Source organism: Venturia canescens, chromosome 5 (genome assembly GCF_019457755.1).
Source record: "Venturia canescens isolate UGA chromosome 5, ASM1945775v1, whole genome shotgun sequence".
Classification (NCBI taxonomy): domain Eukaryota; kingdom Metazoa; phylum Arthropoda; class Insecta; order Hymenoptera; family Ichneumonidae; genus Venturia; species Venturia canescens.
The window spans coordinates 9,136,778-9,156,811 of NC_057425.1; the positions used below are offsets into that span (position 1 = coordinate 9,136,778).

The 20,034-nt window shown below is 45.4% G+C and overlaps 1 protein-coding gene across 6 annotated transcripts in view; it reads left to right on the top strand.

The window, feature by feature from the left end:
* The window catches only part of LOC122411429 (uncharacterized), a 57,390-nt gene that overhangs the window by 9,379 nt on the left and 27,977 nt on the right, over positions 1-20,034 (top strand). For all 6 annotated transcript variants that reach the window (XM_043420188.1, XM_043420192.1, XM_043420189.1 and 3 more), the window contains exons 3-6: positions 2,637-2,798; positions 4,004-4,541; positions 5,211-8,609; positions 13,574-14,201. In XM_043420188.1, coding sequence (XP_043276123.1) covers positions 2,637-2,798; positions 4,004-4,541; positions 5,211-8,609; positions 13,574-14,201 — 4,727 coding nt within the window. The remainder of the gene's footprint in view (positions 1-2,636; positions 2,799-4,003; positions 4,542-5,210; positions 8,610-13,573; positions 14,202-20,034) is intronic.

Sequence of the window (20,034 nt, forward strand, 5' to 3'; positions counted from 1 at the left end):
GAGCACGAACGTCGTCGTTACTCGAGAAAGTGAACAGCGCGAAAAATCTCGTTCCGAGAACTGTAGCAGATTCGTCTCGCCTTAGCTGCTGTTCGCTTTACGTAACTCACAAGTTTTCCTCAATTTTTCGACCTTCGACGAGCTCCCACACGTGTTTGCACTGAAAAGCGATTCGAACGTGTAAACAATCGACTTTATCTGACGAAGAAATAGACACGTGTTTCTTAACGACTTCCGAGTTGCGGTGCAGGTGGGAAAAACAATGGAAACGTTCTCCGCTGCATCAGCGGAACGATTCAATTTATTCCATTTGTTTTCCACTGAAAAATCGAACTTGGAATAATTTCTTTTTCAAATTCATTCTCGTTCGTAATTTTTTTTCCTCACATTTATAAATATGCTGACAAATGAGTAATTCGAATAACTCGAAAACTTACGATGAAAAAGGAAATAAAACTTTTCAACCGACTCACCAATCCTTCGATTCATCACTTTTTATCCAACGAACTGGAAAATATCGTTCGACGTTGGGAATTCGCTAATTAATGACCGTCTCGGTCATAGAGTTTTTTCCCACGAAACAATCTTCGTCGAATGATTATTACAGCGTTGCCTCTGGCGCGGAACAAGACTCGATCGATTCCACGTAATATACACCGTAAAGTCAACAGCCACGATATATAAATACGCACAGGGCATTCCGGATCGAATCGACACTGGCCCCAATTAGTGTTTTATTTGCTCATTGTCCTGAAAAATATTTCGAACGAAGTTGCCAACTTTTTTCCTCTCTTCTTCGATTTTCGATGGAATTTTACGAAATTTCGATAAAACTTCGATTTTTTTGACAATTCTGGGTAACCAGTCAGGCCAAAATGCTCCTCGTCGCTACTTTTCGACGCAACTTTCAAATAATTGGGACAAAAGTCCCCTCGGGGAACTGGTGTGAAGGTTTTTGGGTGTTTAACGAATTTTTAAAAGAATATTCATCATTTTTAAGGGGGTAGTGATGTCAAAAAATTCAAGTTGGACAAAAGTATGAAAATAAATATTTGTCAAATGAGCCAGAAAAATTGTAGTGAAAAGGGGATTTTATTTCGCTTGAAATTGTCCAAACGGAGGCTGAAAGGCCCGATGTGGAGGGGGTAACGAATCCCGGAAATTTTTCCGTCGATAATTTCCCAGGACAGAGAGTGTTGCGGTTAGGAGCGTTACGAAGAGTTGATTTCATGTTTATATCGATGAATAATACATCGAGGGGAGATGGAGAATGAATAAGTACTCGAGAAATCGATCCCCGGCATCCGTGGAATTCACTTGCAGTACAGAGATTTTTAATTTCCCTTGGAAACTCGTAAATCCGGGCATTTCTATGCGTTCCGGATTCCCGTATCACGCAGCGCTCCTTCGCACAATATCGCTAATCTCATTTGCTCCTATGTAGGCGAATTACATTGGTTCGTATAATCAAACGATTTATCTTCGATTCCATGAGTCATTTAAATAATGTATGTAGTCTCCTCGGGATGCGCAATTTCCATGGATTCCTTTTTATAAGCGTTCCTTACTCATCGACCATTCGGTATTGTTTTTGGATGAAAATAGTCCGCTTCGTTCGCCTCGTAGCATGAAAATAGAAGCGGGAGAAAATAGAAGTTTCGCCTTCGACGATTCGCCTCTATTTTTGCATTTTCAAATAATCGTTTGGTCGCTAGAAATTTCGAAAATTGCCTCGAGCTTCGGAGGGCTCGAGAACGTTGATCGATTTCCCGATCATGCGATCGTTATTAAAAGAAATAAAAAAAACCACACACTTTGCCAAATTCGGTTTCGAGTCCAACGATTTTCAACTGCGCACCGAATTTAATTGCAGCTCGACTCGGCGCTTCGCAGCCCGCTCCCTCCTCATTTTTTCTCCTACTAAATTCACCGCATAGCAGCCCCGGCGAAAGTGAAACGGAAGCCGTGCCGTTTTTGTCAGCCAGAAAAAAATCCTCATTCGTTTATACGCGCACGTATGTACGTGTGCAAATGTTTTATACAGCAACGACTGCCCGTCCCCTTATCTCGATTAAACCTCGTTAAAAACCGACTGTTGATTGTGTACCAGGGCAGCTCTTGACTCCACCGGCTCGTCCGTTTGATCTCTTTCGCTTGCTTGACCCCTCGGGGTCCGTCTCGGTCTGTTCGAATACGACGATAATTAACACCGCTAAATTTTTATTCGGCTCTGCATTTTTTCTCCAAAGACGCTCACCATTCGATAAGAAAAAAATAAAAACTTGGAATAACAATTGAGAAAATTGTAAATCACACGGAACAAAGCAAAATAGACACACAATTCGTTATGAAAAAGTTACGAATCAACGCATTTTATTAAACGATTTTGAAGCAAAGTACAAAAAAAAAAATAAACATTTTATGTGAAAGGATTTCCGATATAGAAGTCGGAAATGAAGAGAAAGATCGAAAAATAATTTAGGAATCAAAGGAATAAAAAGTTTTTGGGGGATCAAAAGAAAGCGAGAATGAGGTTAGAAATTGACAGTTGAAAAAAGTGTTGAATCTCGTTGGGTAAAAATGAAGTTTTCACCGTGTCTTCTCTTCGGTTACTAATGTCGCGGCATTGTTTACAGATCCGGCTTTACCGCAACAAGGAGATTTTCTCGAGACAATACTAGAAGAAACGTCGGACGATTTGCAGAGCGATTCAGACCGCAGCGGTACAACGTACTGGCTCGGTTCGGACTCGGAAACGGAGAGTGTTATTCACATCAAGGGCCACCAGAGGGCAGCAGGTGAGCACGCGCTTTTCTCAAGAATATCGAAAAAACCGTTGAAGTAGAAGATTCGACGAATGAAATGACAAAGGAAGAGCGACAAAGTGTTTTTTCCTACTTTGTGACAAAAATATTTCGAAAAATCTCGTGATTTTTAAATTAAACTTCAAAGCAGAGTTTTCACTTTTTACTCGACAGTACGGCGAATTGCATAATGACAGGCGCAGCGAACCGCCCGTGATAAATCTTCCATTTCCATTTATTTTTCTTTCTTACGACAAAACAAGTGCAGTTATACGGAAAAGTACTTTGCGATAAAAAATTCAGACGCACGGAGCTGAATAAGTGACTTTCGAAACGGGTTAAAACGGTGTTTTTTTTTTGGTGCTAAAATTAAATTCTCACGATGTGCGTAATTCGCTCGAATAGAAAACCAGAAGCGGCGGCGGGGTATTACGAGGCGTACTAACCACTGGATTATTCCCATTTACTCGGCGCATGGCCCCTGCGAATTTTACGATCGCGTGATCCAACCGCTAACACAATATACTCGAACTTTGGTGCAGATAAATATTTTTGCTCTGATATTTTCTCCACTTTTTTCACCCTTTTCCGCGTGCTTCAATTTTTTATTGATTTTTCATCGTCGGTGCCATTTCCCATTGACGTCAATGGCATTCTCTCGTCAAGCTTGAAATTCTCGTTTTTCACTCCCTCGAATCCTCCCCTTTTTCCACTGTTTTCATTGCCTTGCTTTCGCTTCCTCCTTCCCCGTTTTCCATCTTCTCCCGTTTCACTCTGCTCGCATAATTCCGAAATTCTTATCGAATTCTCTCAGCCTCGAGTTCTAATAAACTTTCACACGAACTCGAGCGCTCAGCGCGATTAATGCTTCCGGTCTTTAGCTATGATTTATGCATTCGGGCATTCGTTCTGTAGCTCCGCGATAAATATTTCAAGAAATTTTCCTCAATCATAACATTACGGTGGATTAAATCTGCTCGAGAAATTTTTTCGTCAAAACTGCTCTCACCACAAAATTTGGCACAATTGTCCTCCATAAAATATCTTTGAAACGGTGCGCAAAATGCTGAAAATGCGATAAAAATTCTAGCCCCCGAAAGAAGCGTTTGAAAGTGCGAGCGAGGCGATAGGTCGTTTTTCCAATTCCAATATTTCACTGCTAATTTAATTTAATCTGTTTCATGTCACGGCGCGCGAAGAGGAGCGTCCGGATGGTAGCGGAAGCGAGTGCAATTCGGTGGTGCCGAAGAAGCGTCGGCGGAGAAATGCGAGTAAAGACAGAGACGCGACGTTGACATTGGGCGAGGATCATTGGGCCTCGCCGAGGTCATCGAGGTCTTCGGAATCGTCGTCAAGGTCAAGTTCTTTGTTGCAGTTCGAGTCGTTGGAGCGGACCTGCGCGACGGTGTCGCCCTCGGGTTACAGTTACGATTCCCTCGAATATTCTAATCGTCCGAGCACGCGTTTCGAGAATACCTCGCCCGACAGCCTCGAGGAGGAGGATTGCGAGGAGGATTCTCGTCGTTTGAGAAATTCGAGATCGAACGGTTCAACGTTGAACGGACGAAACGGTTTTGGCAATTTGAGACCGTACCGCAGCTTCGAGAGCCTTGACACGTGTCACAAAAGCAGCGATTTGACCTCGAGCGACCTCGCCAACGGGTTCTCCACCTCGTTCTATTCCAAGACGAGCAACGATCTCACCGCCGGTGCAATTAAAAACGATCGAGGTCACAGGTGAGAACGATCAATTTTCCCACCTCGTTTTCACTCGATCACACCGTTTTTATAACCCACTTAACCACTCGAACAATCTCGAACCCATTTTCACTGTTAATTTGGCTGACCGTTTCCTTGCGTCAGTCCCTCCACGTTTCCTCTTTCTCTCTTGCTCGTTTTGTTCCCTCGTCCACTTGTTTTCAAGCCAAAAACACTTTTCTCGAATCTCACCCTCCGGACGACCCGAGAAATCTGCACTTTTTTCTCTCCTTCAATTTTTACGTTCCATTCGAAAACGTTTTTTAATTTAATAACCAAGACTGAATCGACGTTTTTTTTGGTTCGCTTCAAAGATGTCGACTGCGTTGAATTTCTGGAGCTAAATTTCTGGAGTTTTTCGAGTTGTTAAATTTCCTTAACAGCTGAATATAAAAAAACGTGTCGTCGACTCGGAAAAAAATGGCTCACCACCTTTCGTATCGTCGAGAATAAAAGTCTCAGTTTTTAATGTCTGTAAGATAGAAAGAAAAAGAACGCGATAAGACAATGACGAATGAAAAAAAGGTGCCAGACGATGCAATAAATAAGCGAGCCTCCGACGTCCATCTAAACCTGAAGCATGTACTCATCACTCGTGCAAGTCGGAAGAAAATTTATATAAATTTGCGACGTTTATTTGTGTCACAGAGATTTTTGGCACGAGAATTACGAGGAGGAAGAGTACGAGTACGAGGACGACGAGGAAGAGGATGACGAGGAGACGCTGGTGAATCGGGATTCAAGGATTTACGATTCTTACGATAACCGTGGAGGGAATTTTGGCTCTTCGAATCTGGGTGAATCGAATTTGGGCAATTATTCGACGTCGTTGGATTACAGAAACACGACGGATCTTCGCGAGATCGGTTTGTCGAGAGCTTACGATTTCAAGTCGCTGCAGCAACAGCAGGGATCGCCATTGTGCAGTTTGGTGAATTCGGCGTCTTCGAGAATGCTTCAGAGCACGAGGTTAAATATAGCAGGCGTCGAAGAAGAGGAGGAGGAGGAAGAAGAAAGAGTTCGCGGGGGGGTCAGCACTGGTTGTATCAGCAACAAAATGGCGTCGAGCAACGACAGCGTCACGTTTCTCCAACATCATCATCATCATCATCATTCGCATTCTCACAATCATTCGCATAATTCGCATCAAAACGAACGAGGGTGGAGTAACGAGTCGTTGGGATTTAAATTTAGAACAACGCTCGGAGCAACAGCGGAGAAGTGCCTGAGCGCTCCCAGTCTGGGTAGCGACGTCGAAGACTCGATCAGTCGTTGTTACGCATTCGGCCGTGGTCCACGTAGCTCCGGCGCGAGTTTCGGTACCGTTTCGTCGACGGATCTCTTCGAGAATTACACGAGAGTCGCGAGTGTTCCGGTGGACCTTAATCTCTGTGGAAAAAACGAGGAGCTCGATCAGAGGGACGAAGAAAACGAGGAGGAAGAAGACGTCACGTTAACGAACGATGATAACGCTCTTGAAAATTTTCAAATAAAAAGCCACAAAATGGCGGATGATTCGGTGCTGAGCGAGCAATCTTCGTGCGAGAGCACCTCCAAGGGTCTGTCCGACAAAGAGGACTCCTCGTCGCCTTGTCAGAGTGACGAAAAAACTACAAAAGTGAGCGTGGTGCGTACGTCATCGGTACGAACTCAAATACGTCCCGAGATCGCAGAGGTCAATCCCGACCTGGCTCGTGGCAAAGCCAGCCAAAGATCGAGCAATAGTGACCCTGAGAGCTCTGCCAAAATGAACGCGAATGAAGCAAGCTCGAGCGAGCCAGAGGACGAGGACACCGTGCTCGAGGACGAAACTCCCAGTGTAACGCGGGATCCCGTGCCACCAAAATCCACCGTTAAAACTCAGGATCGCGGAGGAAATAACGTGCTGGAAATGGCTTTGGCCATGGAGAACGACATCGACGCAGTTGTCGACGAAGCGATAAGGCAGTTCAAGAGAGAAGTCGAAGAAGCCACCGGAAGCGGCAACGAAACTGCGATTTTAGCTCTAGAAGCTGTCCAGAGGCTTGGGAATGAAAAACAGCAGCAGCAGCAGCAGCAGCGTGCTGCTCGACGCGTTAAAAACAACGCGAGCTACGAGCTCGCACAGCAGTTCGAAGTAAACGAAAATAATTTTCTCCACACGGGTAGAATGTCGTCGTGTCTCGAGGACGATGCGGAAACCGCTGCTCCGAGTTCACCGACTAATTCTGGGCGACGACGAGTCCTCAATAACGCGAGTTACGAGCTCGCCCAACAGACGGATTACATGAAGCTGCTGCAGAAAAATTCTTCGAGGCCTTTCCATCGCATGGACGCCTGTGACGAACGCCCGGAAGTTCCTCGACCGGGAATAACCTGCGGTGACAAAGTGGCCGACATTGTTCGTCAAATGAGCAAAGATCCCGGTAGCTCGAGTCACGAAAGTTCAACGATGAGCAATCAGCTCCTGGAAACCGAGCGAAGCCTTGAACCCGAGAGGCAACGTGCTTCGGGACGCTATCACGACAATCGCGTCGTCAATTCACCCGGTAAAAATTACGAATCCGGCGATGGGGAATCGATGCTTGGTCAGATAAAAAAAAACTCGGATCCATTTTCACTTTATGGAGAAAGTGGTAGAGCGATGGGCAGAACGTTGGGCAGTGTCGAGGCCGAAATCGAGGAAGACGATGAGGTAGATTATCCCTGTTTGGAAATAAAATCCATAATAGAACCTAGTGCTTTCCCCGGAGACGTTTCGAGGCACCTCGGCAGGAGGAAGAGCAGCGAAAGGTGGCAAAACGACGAGATTTCAACGAGCTTCAACGAGGAAAGCTTGGCTCCACGCGGCTTGACGTTTCTGGGAGATTTTTATCCGGAAACTAAAAATCATTTGGCAAGAGGCGCTGAAAGTCCTGGCACAGAGAGCGAACGAGATCAGAAGAGAAACTACGGTGAAACCGGCGCCTCTGACGCCCACCGTAAACAACGATCCTCCTCAACTTGCTCCGCTTCTCCTTCTTGTTCTTCCTCATCTTCTGGTTCTCCTACTTCTTCGTCTTCCTCCACGTGCAACAAGTCCGAGTCCCTGGGCTCCGAAGAGAGGGGGGGCACCCTCGAATCCATTCGGTCAGTACATACTCGAGAGACTACTGTATCGCCCCCGAGCTCCGTACTCGAAGGAGAGAAGGAGGAGAAGAGCACGCCGATGGAGAAGGAGGAGGAGGCGTCGTCATCGAATGTTTTGGAGTTGGAGAAGGAGAAGGAAGCGAAAAGGAGTAGGAGGAGGAGGAGAAAAGAGTGTGCGTACGTTGAGACCGGCGGTGCCAGCGGTGCGGCTAGTTGTGTCCACGCTGTAACTCCAGCAACGTCATCCCCACCGCGTCCAGCACCGAGCCACGCTGTGCGTTCCGACGATCCTAACGAGAGTAAAGTCAAAGAGCGACTTCGGCCGGATGAGAATCTCGCCGAAAGGATTTTCAATAATTCGACTGATGAAAAGAGAGCGAACCAACAGTTCTCAACCCTAGCTGACGAGGAGAACGATCGAGAGTTCGATAAATACGAAAATACGAAGAAAACGACGACAAACAACGCGGAAATGTCCGCGACCGCGGCCAAGAGGCTCGCCATGGCTTCTGGCCCACCGAGAAACAACAACGAACAACCCCCAAACGGCCTCAATAAAAGTGAACTCGAACAATCTAAAAATATACATCTTGGCAGCCCCGGTAACGAGAGAAAAAAAAGTGGCCTCGGCGGCTTTTTGCAACGATTCTCGCGCCTCAGATTCAGCGGCAGATCCAAAGTTCCACGATCCGAAATCAACAAGAAATTCAACTCCGAAAGCACCTCCGTCGAACCATTCAATTCCAATAGAAAAACTTCTAACACCAACGAACTACTAACCAACACCGCCAGACGAAAGGAACCTGACTATATCATTATTCCCCTGCATGCACCCGACGACGATTCCAACAAAATACGATCGCACGACGAACAAGACTTTGAATATAAAAACAGAGCCAGGAGATCCAGCGATTTGGAGCGAAGCGCATCCTGTGCCAGGTAAGAATCTCCTCGTTTCTTTTCCATTTTCACGATTATGGTCAAACGGATTTTCCATTTTATTCTTTCTCACCTTCTTCGATCATTATTATTTTTCTGAAATTGTTCCTGATGCGAAAGTATTTTTGTGGCTCAATTTTTCAACGACAACGAAAAACTGCACACGAATTTCAGGAGAGTCGTGACGAATAATGAAAGTGCAAATTTAACGAGCTTCGTTGACATTTAAACTTTGAGTCAAACGCTCCGCGCGCTAGCTTCCCTACAAAACAACGAGTCTGCGAAAACTGCTTTTCAAGTATCAACGAAAACAATTATTTTCTCGAATTGTTTTCTTCTCCGATTATCCTCGGACTGTGTCCAGTGACCATTCATCAACGAAAATACGAATTCTCGGTGCTTCTCAGCCTCCGGACCAAAGAAAAAGAATTTCAAGAACCTGCGAATTTCAAAATATCCGATTTTGTTTTATCGGAACTGAGGATCAGCGGAGCTAGCAGTAGAAAATTTACGCACACGCGTTCGAGTTCGGGGTCGCATTTGTTGACAATTGAACAATTTACAATCCAAACGAGTGAATTCTGACGAAAATTTTCTCAGTTCCCTGAATTGAAAAATTGGAACTTGGCAAAATTGGAAATCGGAATCCGAGTTTTCGGAGTTACGAAAATGCTCGATAGACCTGCTGAACTCCAAGTTGCGTTTTTATCCGGTAAAAGAGTCACTCGCAAGACGAGCCAAGTTCTCATCAAGTGTGTGGAGATCGACGAGGAGACTCGCATCGTCGTGCAATAGCAGCCTCTTGTCGTTTTTCCCTTTTTCTCTTTCCCTCCGTCTTTCTCCGTCTCCCTTTTCCGAGTCGCGGAGAAACACAACAAGGAGGTCAATGTAATCGACGCTTTCGTAATGGCGGATACGCGGAGCGACTCTCGCGGATAAGCAGCCGACCAAGGGAGAGAGAAAGAGGCTCTTGTACCAGTAATAACATAACCTCGAACATTATACAAAGTCAATGCACAAATTATATTTATATATTTATACGAACACACACGAGCATCGAGTTCTATAACCGCCTACGCGCCACACTCGTACCGTTCCACGCTGCTCGTTAGTCAATCGTCCATTTCACTTTAATCTCCCTCGCTTGTTCGCCACTTCCATCCGACCTCTCTTTCCACTTGGATTTTTCATTTCATCACAATAAACTCGGAATTCCTACCCGCTGGTCGTCCAAATTTGGCCTTTTTCGTCGAAATCCACTTTGGTCTTGCTCTCATCAATTTTGAGGATCCGCTTGAGTCGTCGACTCGTTAATTTTTCGTGCTGGGTGACGTTTCGGGAATTTTTCACGAGCCTCCCTCGTTTTTGTAGGAATTTTTGTCTCCAGTCGAGTGTCCAATTTTTCGCAGCCTGGAGACTCAATTTTATCTTTTTCATTGAAATATTATTTCAATATTTGTCACAACCGAAAGCATTCGCGTTGTAAAAAAAGCAATGACAAAAAGAGCAAGTTTTTCTTTCTTGAGAAATAATTGAAAGTAAGTGAAAATAAAATATCAAGAGACAGTTTTGTTCGTTAAAAAAAATATTCTAATTCGTTTGAAATTGAATATGAAAATAAAGAATTTAGAATTCATTATATCCGATCCCGTAAGCCGAATGAAATAAATTATATCGCTGCGAATCGAACTCCACTGTCCGAATACCAGCACGAGAATGAATCAGTCGTTTGACTCGATTGCATTCTAATTGTCGACAATTAACCGCAAAGCCACCGGATCTAATGAGCCCAAAAAAGTGGCTTAGAAGCAAATTTTTATAAAAACCAGTAACGTGTGACTCGGACAATTCAACATGGCCGAAGCAACGGGGAACGGGGCATGCTGGGAATAATAATCGTAAATAAAGCAGATTATAATCCACTGTCGATATTACTCGAAGGAGCCCGAGTCCCGATAAATTATCACGTTATTGGTATTTTTAATTCGCTGTTAAATCCAGCAGATAAGGTCGGTATCCTCGTCTTACTGGTTGAATAAAATTCCTCGTACGATTATAAATAACGTGGATTAGCCAACATCGATATTTCTTCAATTCAAACTCTTTGACGTTCATAAACGCGTGTCTTTAACAAAGTTACATTAAAAAAGTTTGCGCACACGCTGACACGAGTAGTTGAACACGGAAGAGCCCGATTCGCTCGCACCTTACTCGAATCCGGCGCACACAAACGCACGCGCCTATTTAACACTTCCCTGCACGAAGGAAGCTGCATAATAAATAACCGAGACTATTATCGATATTTCTTTGATTCTGGTTATCTTTATCGGGGCTCTCATCCTGCTTAACGGTGGATTACGTGGCCGGAGGCGTTTCTCTTATCTCTCTCGTCCGCATGTGTCCTCGACGGTTTCTCTTTGCCTCTTTCTCCCGCTAACGAGATCTGTAAATACGAGAGAGGCCCGGTGCACACACCGATCGAGTCACTTTTAGCAGTCTCTCGAGCAACGTAAACACGAGGTCTCACGAGTTTAGTATACGATTCGTCGACTGTCTTTGGAGATAAATAAAAAGAAAGGGAAAGAAGAGTTTGTGCCTCTGCACAGGACCGGGGCGAAGTGTTTTTATGTTTTGGTTTGTGCATGTAGAGCGAATAGAACAGCACAAATAACGAGTGGGGCGCGACGAGCGCCCATGAATCATCCTTCCGACTGAGGAATATAACGTTAGTCGAGTTTGAGGCTCGAGAGAGAAAGAGGCGAAAGATGAAGCGATAAAGCGGGCGAGGGAGAGAGACGAATGGCAGGGAAAAAGAAGAGACGTCGAGAGGCGCTTACTCGGGCCGCGACCTTTGCCACGAGGATCGCTCGCAGTCGCTGCCCTCTTCGTCTCTCTCCCTCTCTGTGTTTATGTATACGAATGTCGATTCACGTATTACAAAGCCGCGTTAAAACACGTGCACGAGCATCTCGGGAGTGTGTTCGACGATAGAGATTCGGTGGGGAATAAAAAGCAAAAAAAAAACGTTCTCGTCGCTGTCGTTTGTTCGGCTCGATCGATGACGACCGCGCTAGTCGCTCCACACGACTTATCGATCGCTTTAGTACCTCGGGGATCGTGGGATCGATCGAAAATCAACGTGCACGAATAACTCACGCGTGGGAATGATTCATGCGCCGAGATGACACGGTTTTTAAGCTCATTTGCACTGCTCAGAAGCCCTCTTCGAAAACTGTTGGAAAATTACAATTGGCCCTCGAATTCGTAGTTCTTTCATATCCTCATCGACGAAAGTAAATCGTGATTTTTTTAGCAAATGTGTTTGCACATGGAACGTTTATTTGTAGCTCCTTAACAGAATTGAAGAAAATCATTAGGATTAATTCGAAGTGCAGAAAATTATTATCCGCCAGTCTTTCTCAATGTCCCAGAGTTCGAGATTGAAGCACTGACCCCCGAATGTTGTTAACTCTCGAGAGTCTCCAGAGCCTGGGCTCATTGTTGCGAGCGAAAATGATTCACCGACGGTGAAGAAAGGGGAATCGAGCCAGTATGTCTTTCATCGTAATCCTCTTTACGACTCCGGTTCTCCGAGCGCGCAGTTACAACAAGTACTATGTGTACACGAGCGAAAGAGAAAGGTCTTTGAATGTAAACTGGGGGCTGCGGAGAGAGTTGTTAAATTGTTAATCGTGGGAGGTCTCCTGAGTTTGCGAACGATAGAGAGGGCAAAGCTGCTGCTGTTTACACCGAACGGAAATTTTCATTTTCCTCGCTATCGCTTTTCTCCTCCTTTTCTAGGCGGTCCCCTCCCCCGCAGTCGCCACCAAAATATGCAACGTTCTCGGTACCTTTGTTCCTAAAATAGTTGCAAAATTTCTTGGTACCGAAACTGAGAATTTACGGGCTCAAACTTTTTTTTTTTTTTTTTTTTCCCAATCGAAACGGTTTTTCTCAAAATTTCATTCGTTTTATGGAAATTCTCGTTCGATTTTATTTTCATGTTTTTTGACTAAATCATTTAAAAAGGTTTAAAAATCCGAGAAAATTTCGCAACAAAAGTGTTTGAGCGCTCGCCACGATCGAAGTGACTCTCGCTCGACTCGTTGCTTCGTTCGACATTAACGATCGTTAATCGTCGATTGAAATAGTAATATTAATTAAAGGATGAGATCACTCGAGAGCTTCGAGTGCCTCGAACCCGTCAAGTGCATTCGCAAAGTGCACATTAGCGTAGCAGGTCTTTTAATAGGTTCGAGGATGCGAGCCGATTTTTAAGCTATTCCGTTTGACTGTAATCGTGCTGGTGTGTGGTTTTACTGCTGTTTTATTACCCACGTTTGTTTTATCATGACACTTAATTGTTACGATTATTGTTTGTTGCGGAAGCTGCGATGGTAAATGAGGGTAATTTGTCGCAAACGCAGTTAGTATAATTTTATTGATGGACTAAGTAGCTGAGTGAACATTCTCGTTGAGAGGAAATGTCAAATCGGTCGGAAAGTAACTACCGAGAGAACAAAATCTGAATTTTTTAGTTGCAACTCATTTTGGCAACCAAGTTTTGTGAGACCTCGTCGAGCGAGGGTCCGAATACTCGATTCAAATTTTCCGTTCTGCCTTCCGAGGTGCGAGCTGCATTCGTTTTTCTCCGAAAGGTCTTTTCACGAGGGAGGAAGAAGCTTGTAAAAAGATGGGGACAAAAAAAATGATGAAAGTCGGTTTGCGCCTTTCTCAGATTTTCATGAAGCGCCATTCGGAGAAAAAGTCAACTCGCGCCTCGTCGGAATGCGAATTGCGAAAGGTCCTTTTGACAATTAGCTGGAGCGCGATGCGCGCGCGCAGTCTCAAAGTCCAACCAAAATCTCAGTTACCGACCGAAAAATTGATGAAACGATACAAGGTCCCCGGCGAGGCTTGACGTTAGCGAAGGTATAACAGAAATTGACATTTTGGCTCAACAGTCCGAACGGGAGGCCGCTAGTATCCAGTAAACCACCTTTGCCACCGAGTCATCAGCAGTCCGGGGCAAGCAGCGGGGGTGGCAGCAGCAGCAGCAGCGTTGTTGCGCGAAGCACCGGCGCGACAATGACGGGAACACCGCGATGCGTTAGCGGCGGAGGAGGGGTTGTCGGTAATGCGCGCCGGCGCGCGGCAACTGATCTGGGTAGCCCGGCAGCGATCGAGATGGCGAAGGCCCGTGCGATGCAGGCCGCCCAGGAGCCGCGTCCGGTTGGCCTCCTCGAGACCGACCTCGACGCCGCCGAGCCGGCGATTCGTCACGTTAACCTGAACACCATCAACGGGGCGTCGGCCACGAGCCACCCCCGCAACAACTCGCATACATCAACGAGCAACAATCAACCCGGCAAAAAAACCCGGAGCCTGCTCAATCTCAATCACACCAGTGCCCGCCAGGGACGCGAAGTTCATAACCACCTGAACAACGAGAACGAACTTCGGGTTCCGCACTCACCGACCTCTGCCAACAGAAACAACTCTCAACACCACCAGGATCACCACAATTCCAATCAAAGGCCCCACAAATCCATGGAGTTCCTCCTCGACAAGGAGAATCTTCATTTCGTCAAGGTGAGTAGTCCCTCACTCGTTAACTTTCTCTCGCAACTTGGTTTATTCGATTGTTCGATCCTCGGGATCAACCCGGACCCGGGCTGGGTTCCTCCGCGAGCTTTCCTACAAAGGTGGGTGCAGGCTCCGATTTATCCGCTCTCTTTCCCCGCGACCGCGTTACTGCACCCGGGACGATCGAGACCCTTTGGATCCTTCCCAAAAAATGTTCCCAATCAAAATATTGATCCCTGCACACATTTGAACTGGGAAACCAAAATTTCCAGGGGTAAATTTGCAGTCCTCGGTGATTCGGCTCATCGTATTTTTATTCGGCTAATCCGATCAACTCATATTTCAACGTGCTTTACTGTGGTAATATTATTTACCGAGTGTTTCCTCGTTCAGTGAAAAATATTGTGCTGTGCGACAAAGTGATTGACGGACTCGATCTGATTCGAAGTGATTGATATACCAGAGTTTAATATTTCAGGTTGGAAAGCAATTCGATTAAGTTTTTCGATGATTTGTCAGGACACGAGGAATCGACGATCGAATCACGGCCGAAAGAACGTCGTTGGGATGCTTGGCTTTCATTTTTTCATTAAAAATCCTTTTCCGGTGCTCAGGACCCTCCAGGTGTCATGGTGGTTTGTGCTACCACGCAGTGTCCATTCTCCCGCACCCTTCGCCCCTTGAGTTCAAGGTGAAGGTGGAGTCCCCAACGAGTCCTTTTCCGTGTCGACTAATGTCCTCCTGGTGCGAAGAAAAAAGCGGATTAGTTGGGGCGAGAGTGTTGATCGGGATTTGTTTTTAGGATGGAAAGTTTTTTGGGGAGAGTTCTGGTTGAAAGATGATGACGAATCGAGACAACGGACTGGAGTGAATCGCGAGGGGCGAAGCCTTGAGAAGCCTGCCCTAATAAAAGCGGCCATCGATCTCCGTCCCATCGATTCGAACGTCGAAAAAAATGGGAGGAAAAGAAAAGTGTTTGTGCCCGTTAAGATCAGTGGTCAATGGACGTCGTCGGGTCCTTGGAGAGGAAAAATTCTCCGCTGGAATTGGCGTCGAGCTCCTGAAAGCAGGTCATATAGTAAAAAAAATACTGTGCGAAGCAGGAATTTCTCATCGATTTCCTACGATTCCTACGATTCATCCGAGCAGTTTCGCCCGAGTTCCCTCAACAATAAGTGGAGCAAACAAGATTCTTTAAGAGCCCCAAGTGGGGAGAAAGAGGGACATTAGGAGGGAAGAAGTGACTCGCGCGAGGGTAGCAAACTCCGTACATAGACAATTGGATTAAACTCGGGGGCTGCTGGCCGGGTCGGCGGGGATGGGGATGTCGAGAGAGGCTGCTGCTGCCGCCTCGACGAGTGTCATCGGTGTCATCGCGGGGTTAAAACGGACGGGGAAACCTTCCGGTGCCCCACATACGCCTCGATCCGCGTACACCATTGTACACATGCCTTTATATACTCCACTTTGAATTAGCGCAAATGACAGAAAGCTTTTCACCGTTAAATCCTCCCAGGAGACATCAAAGTAGCCTGCTCCATTAGCCAGCCGGAAACTTCAGTTCCTCTGGAATTGCACGGGTTGACATACCTTTTAATCACCTTCGAATGACCTTGTGCCTTACAGAAGGAAGGAGAAACCGTGCTCGTCGGATCGAACGGACCAACGAACGCCGGAGTGACCTCGGACTCGGAGCATCCGTGCAATTGCACTCACTTAAACGAGCCGAATTACCTCAAAACAATTGCAATTGGCAGAACAATCCATAGCCGCGGAATTGAGCAGGCGGATACGAGATAAAATAATCTCGTTCGTTGGGAATCACGAGAGGAAAAATGTCCCTGGAATTGTGTGGATTGAAACATCCTGGTTCGACCTCAAAGTGATTTTTGCCGGCGCACAAATTACGGACGAGACCTCGTTATATTGAGGAGTGCGGGATGTCAAACGAGCTTGCAAATTCTGTCAATCGTCGTCGACTCGAATCCGGAAGTTCAATATCTTAACGTCTTTTATAATAATTCAATTCTCAGTTTCAATCCTGATCCGAATATAAATCATCGTCGCGTGCTAACGCGCCAATGACACTCCAATTAGTTGCACTAATCGATCAGACACTTTGCTACGCTACGAGAAATGTCCCAAGGTCACGAACTTATACATGCCTCCCAGATATATACGTTTTATTTGCACTACCAACGCTCTTCGACTGTCTAGCCACTATTTGTTTTGTTCGACATCGATCAGTCTCGCTCGGATTAAGCCTACGAAAAAAGTGTTGACGCTGCTAGGAATTATTTATGCACTCTTTTAATTAATCGCTCTGCCTTGATCCATTTACCTAGCTTTCAATCTCTAATGAAGTTTGTCCAGAAGCCACTCCAATAGAGTTTAGGATGCCCAATTAATCCCGGATTCTCAAAAACCCTAGAAACTTTACTGGTTTCCAGTGAATCTGGTAATTCGATTAGTTTCAGGCATTCGTTGAGTAGTTAAAAGCGATTAATTCTCAATTGATTTTCATTTGTATCAAGGTGATGAAATTTTTGGAATTTAATCATCGATGGTACAATGGATCTGATCAAGTTTTTCGATCAATAATTTATAATCGAAAGGATTTTAGAAATTTTTTCTTCATCCATTTTGACGGCGAAGAGAAATTCACGAAATTGAGTACTAAATAAAAAAATGTTTTATCTCGATCGTCGCTGGCTTCAGTTTCAATGGAATTTTCAATTAGAATTGCAAGTGTAGGATAAAAAAATTTCATGACGAAGTTCGATGAGACAGAGAACGGTGTCGTCGCAAGTTGCTTCGATCACGACTTCCGGCGGATGTCACTTCCGCCATTGGTCAATGACACCTTGACCTCGAAATCCTTGGCAAACTTTGACTGATTGAGTGGACAGGCGCTTCGAGAGGAAAAATCGTTAATCCATCCAATTAATGTACGTGAGATGTTCCTTTTCTCTCTCTCTCTCTCTCTCTTTCGCTCTCTTTGGACATTTCGATGGATTTGCGTGACGAGCAGCGGCAATGTCGAGGACATGAGAACCCCTGAGGGTGCAATCGCACGAGATCGATACACGCGGACTGGTGCATAGCAGAAATTCGTCTCTGGTATACTCTCTACAAGCAAAAAGCCTTCCTTTTCCTCCTATTTTTTTATTCTCCTTTTCGTATTCCTTTTTCCTCCAGCAAATTTTATCCGATATCCGATTGACCGAAATTTGACAAAGTGTGTGCATATGAAATCCGATAGGGCTCTCAATTTGTTCGATTAAGAAGGGGATGACTGCAGCAATTGTGATTGGAACTTCCTCGTATTTCGGGGTCAACATTTTCCTTGGGTTTGACCAAGAAAATTTTCGAAGTATCTGCAAGAACCATTAGCAGTTTTCTTTTTTTCGACTCAAACGGGAGGTTTGAGCATGTCTTTTGCAATCTTCGACGCTCTTCAGAAATTTTTGGATTTCAAACTTTCCGGTAATTATCGATTTTATTCCATTCTTCATCCGGTTCGATGGGAAAATGTCAAAAAGGGATAAAAATCGAGGAAAATTATTGAGATTTGGAGCGAAGAGTACCGAAAATTTTCGAAAATTCGATTCACCGATCGAACGAATATTATATTTGAAATTCCTCAAGGTGGATATGGATCGTAGAAGAATTGGGGATAAAGCGTGTCCGCAGTTGTCACCAAACTCGTAAAAATTTTAAGAAAAACTATTTTTTTTGAGAGTAACCCAATCGAAGCAGCACAGTCGGGTTAGAACTTTTGTACGAAATTGTATAATGGAAACGGAACGATGGTCGTGCATACGGAAAACAAGGCAGAGTAGAGAAGAGGGGCGAGTTTTGCGACCTTCGTCCATTCCATACGACCGCAAGAATCGCTTTATTTTGCCGCAACGTAGTCAGGGCAACGCTTTCGTCCGTCTCGCTCTTGCTCCCAAGGGACACTCATTTTTTCTTTCTTTTTTCCCTTCTTTTCCTTGGGCTTTGACTATTCGATCTGGACATAGTGCAAACTTTACTGACTACGTGTAGTAGTACAAATTTGCGAGTTCGACTCGATTCACGACGTTCGGGCTCTGCTTCTCGATCGCTCCTGTGTGTTTACGTTTTTTTCGTCGTCTCATTCGCTCCGTTTATCGCTTCGGGAGAGCGAACGCGTCGAAACAGCAACGAAAACTAAAGAAAACGAGCAACAATTATATTCTCTCGTACATTTCGCACTCCTGGCCTCTCTCGCTTTCTTTCATTCCACACAATCCTTCAACATTACGCCTCTTCTCCGGTGATTTTCTCGAACCAACAGTCATTCTATTATACAATTATTTGTGAGATTAAAATTTATCATCTTCGCTATTGATTTATTTGATCATCCATTTTATTCTTCGCCTGTCACGTGCAATTGCCTCGAATATCTCGCTCTCCCTTGAAATTATTGCCTCTTAATTTTTCCATTGAGCCATTCCAACTTTTATAACCTCAATTTAAAATAGGCTCCGACATTCTGTCGACCACGTTTCGACAGCATCGTCATTTCTGGAGTCTCCAAGCTTTTTCCTCCCTTCCTTTCTCCTCTAGACTTTCCATTGCCATCATCATCGTTTAGGGACGCGGCAAAGTCTCGATTATATTCACCGTTCCAGCTCTATTCATTGCGCAGAGAAGCTGAATTGTATTCACGAGAAGCCAGGCAGATTCGCTGTTCGTTATCAGCAGGCAAGCAAAGATTTTCTTCTCTCTCTCTCTCGATGTGCTCTTCGCTTTTGAGCCGAGCTCCGCAGTTCCCAGGCACACGTGTCTAGACTCGTACTTTGTATCTGTACGCATTGTCCTTTTTGTTTATTTTGAAGTAAACTGCTGCTGAGACAGGGCCATTGTAGTGACGGATAGTGGACTCTGAGCTCGCGTCCTCTCGCTCTCTCGGGCTCTTTCTCGTCTTCAATTAATCTGCGCAATGTTTTCCTCACGACTTTCACATCGTTGCGAATGTATTCTCACGCTCGCATATTTTAAAGTTGAGCAAAGCGTCTCAATTCGCGCACTATTTGTTCGATTCGAAGGGGCTTGACGCGTGTCGCTTTTGCGGAGGGAAATGGGGAAAAGGGCGTACGGGCGAGAGCGCGCTTGCGAACGTGGCAACCGGCGGCTTCCGAGAAGTTAGTATCGAGGCCAAGCCACAGCGGAGGATCCCGAGTTACGAAAAATTCGACCTCGTTTTATTTTTCGCCCTTTTTCAATCTCTTTTTCCCTCTCGCGTTCCTCGCGTGTTTCAACCTCGACAGCGCTCGCTCTCTATAATGGCCCATATTCTATATTCCCCGCGGTAAACACTCCGCCAGCGCTTTATCGTTGCGGCGATGTTGATGAGGAAAAAAATGTTTTTTTCGTCCACGCTCTGTTTGCGGAATGTCAGGGTTCGCCCTGTGCGTGTGCGCGCGCGCGCGCGTGTTTTGTGGCTAATCGCTTTCGTATTCGCTCGCTGAGTTTTCTTCGGCCATTATTTACTCGAGCATTGTTCGCCCCGAAATGGGACTCTCGATACGGGGACGAGCTTCTTTTTTCTTCTCGCTTTTCTTGTCCAACAGAAAGGAAAATTGCTCGTGAAAAGGTGGCATATTACGGTGGACTTGTTTTCATTTTTTTTCGTTCCTCCCTCGCCCCCAACGACCTTTTCTCGCATTCTTTCCTCTTTTCTCAGACGACGCGGCGTTTTCACCGCCGGAAACGTTTCTCAACTTGGCAACCCGCCGCGACTACGCTCTTCAAACTTTTCCCTTTTTTCTCTCTTTTCGAAATTTTCACCGAGACGAGCGGCAGCACGGAC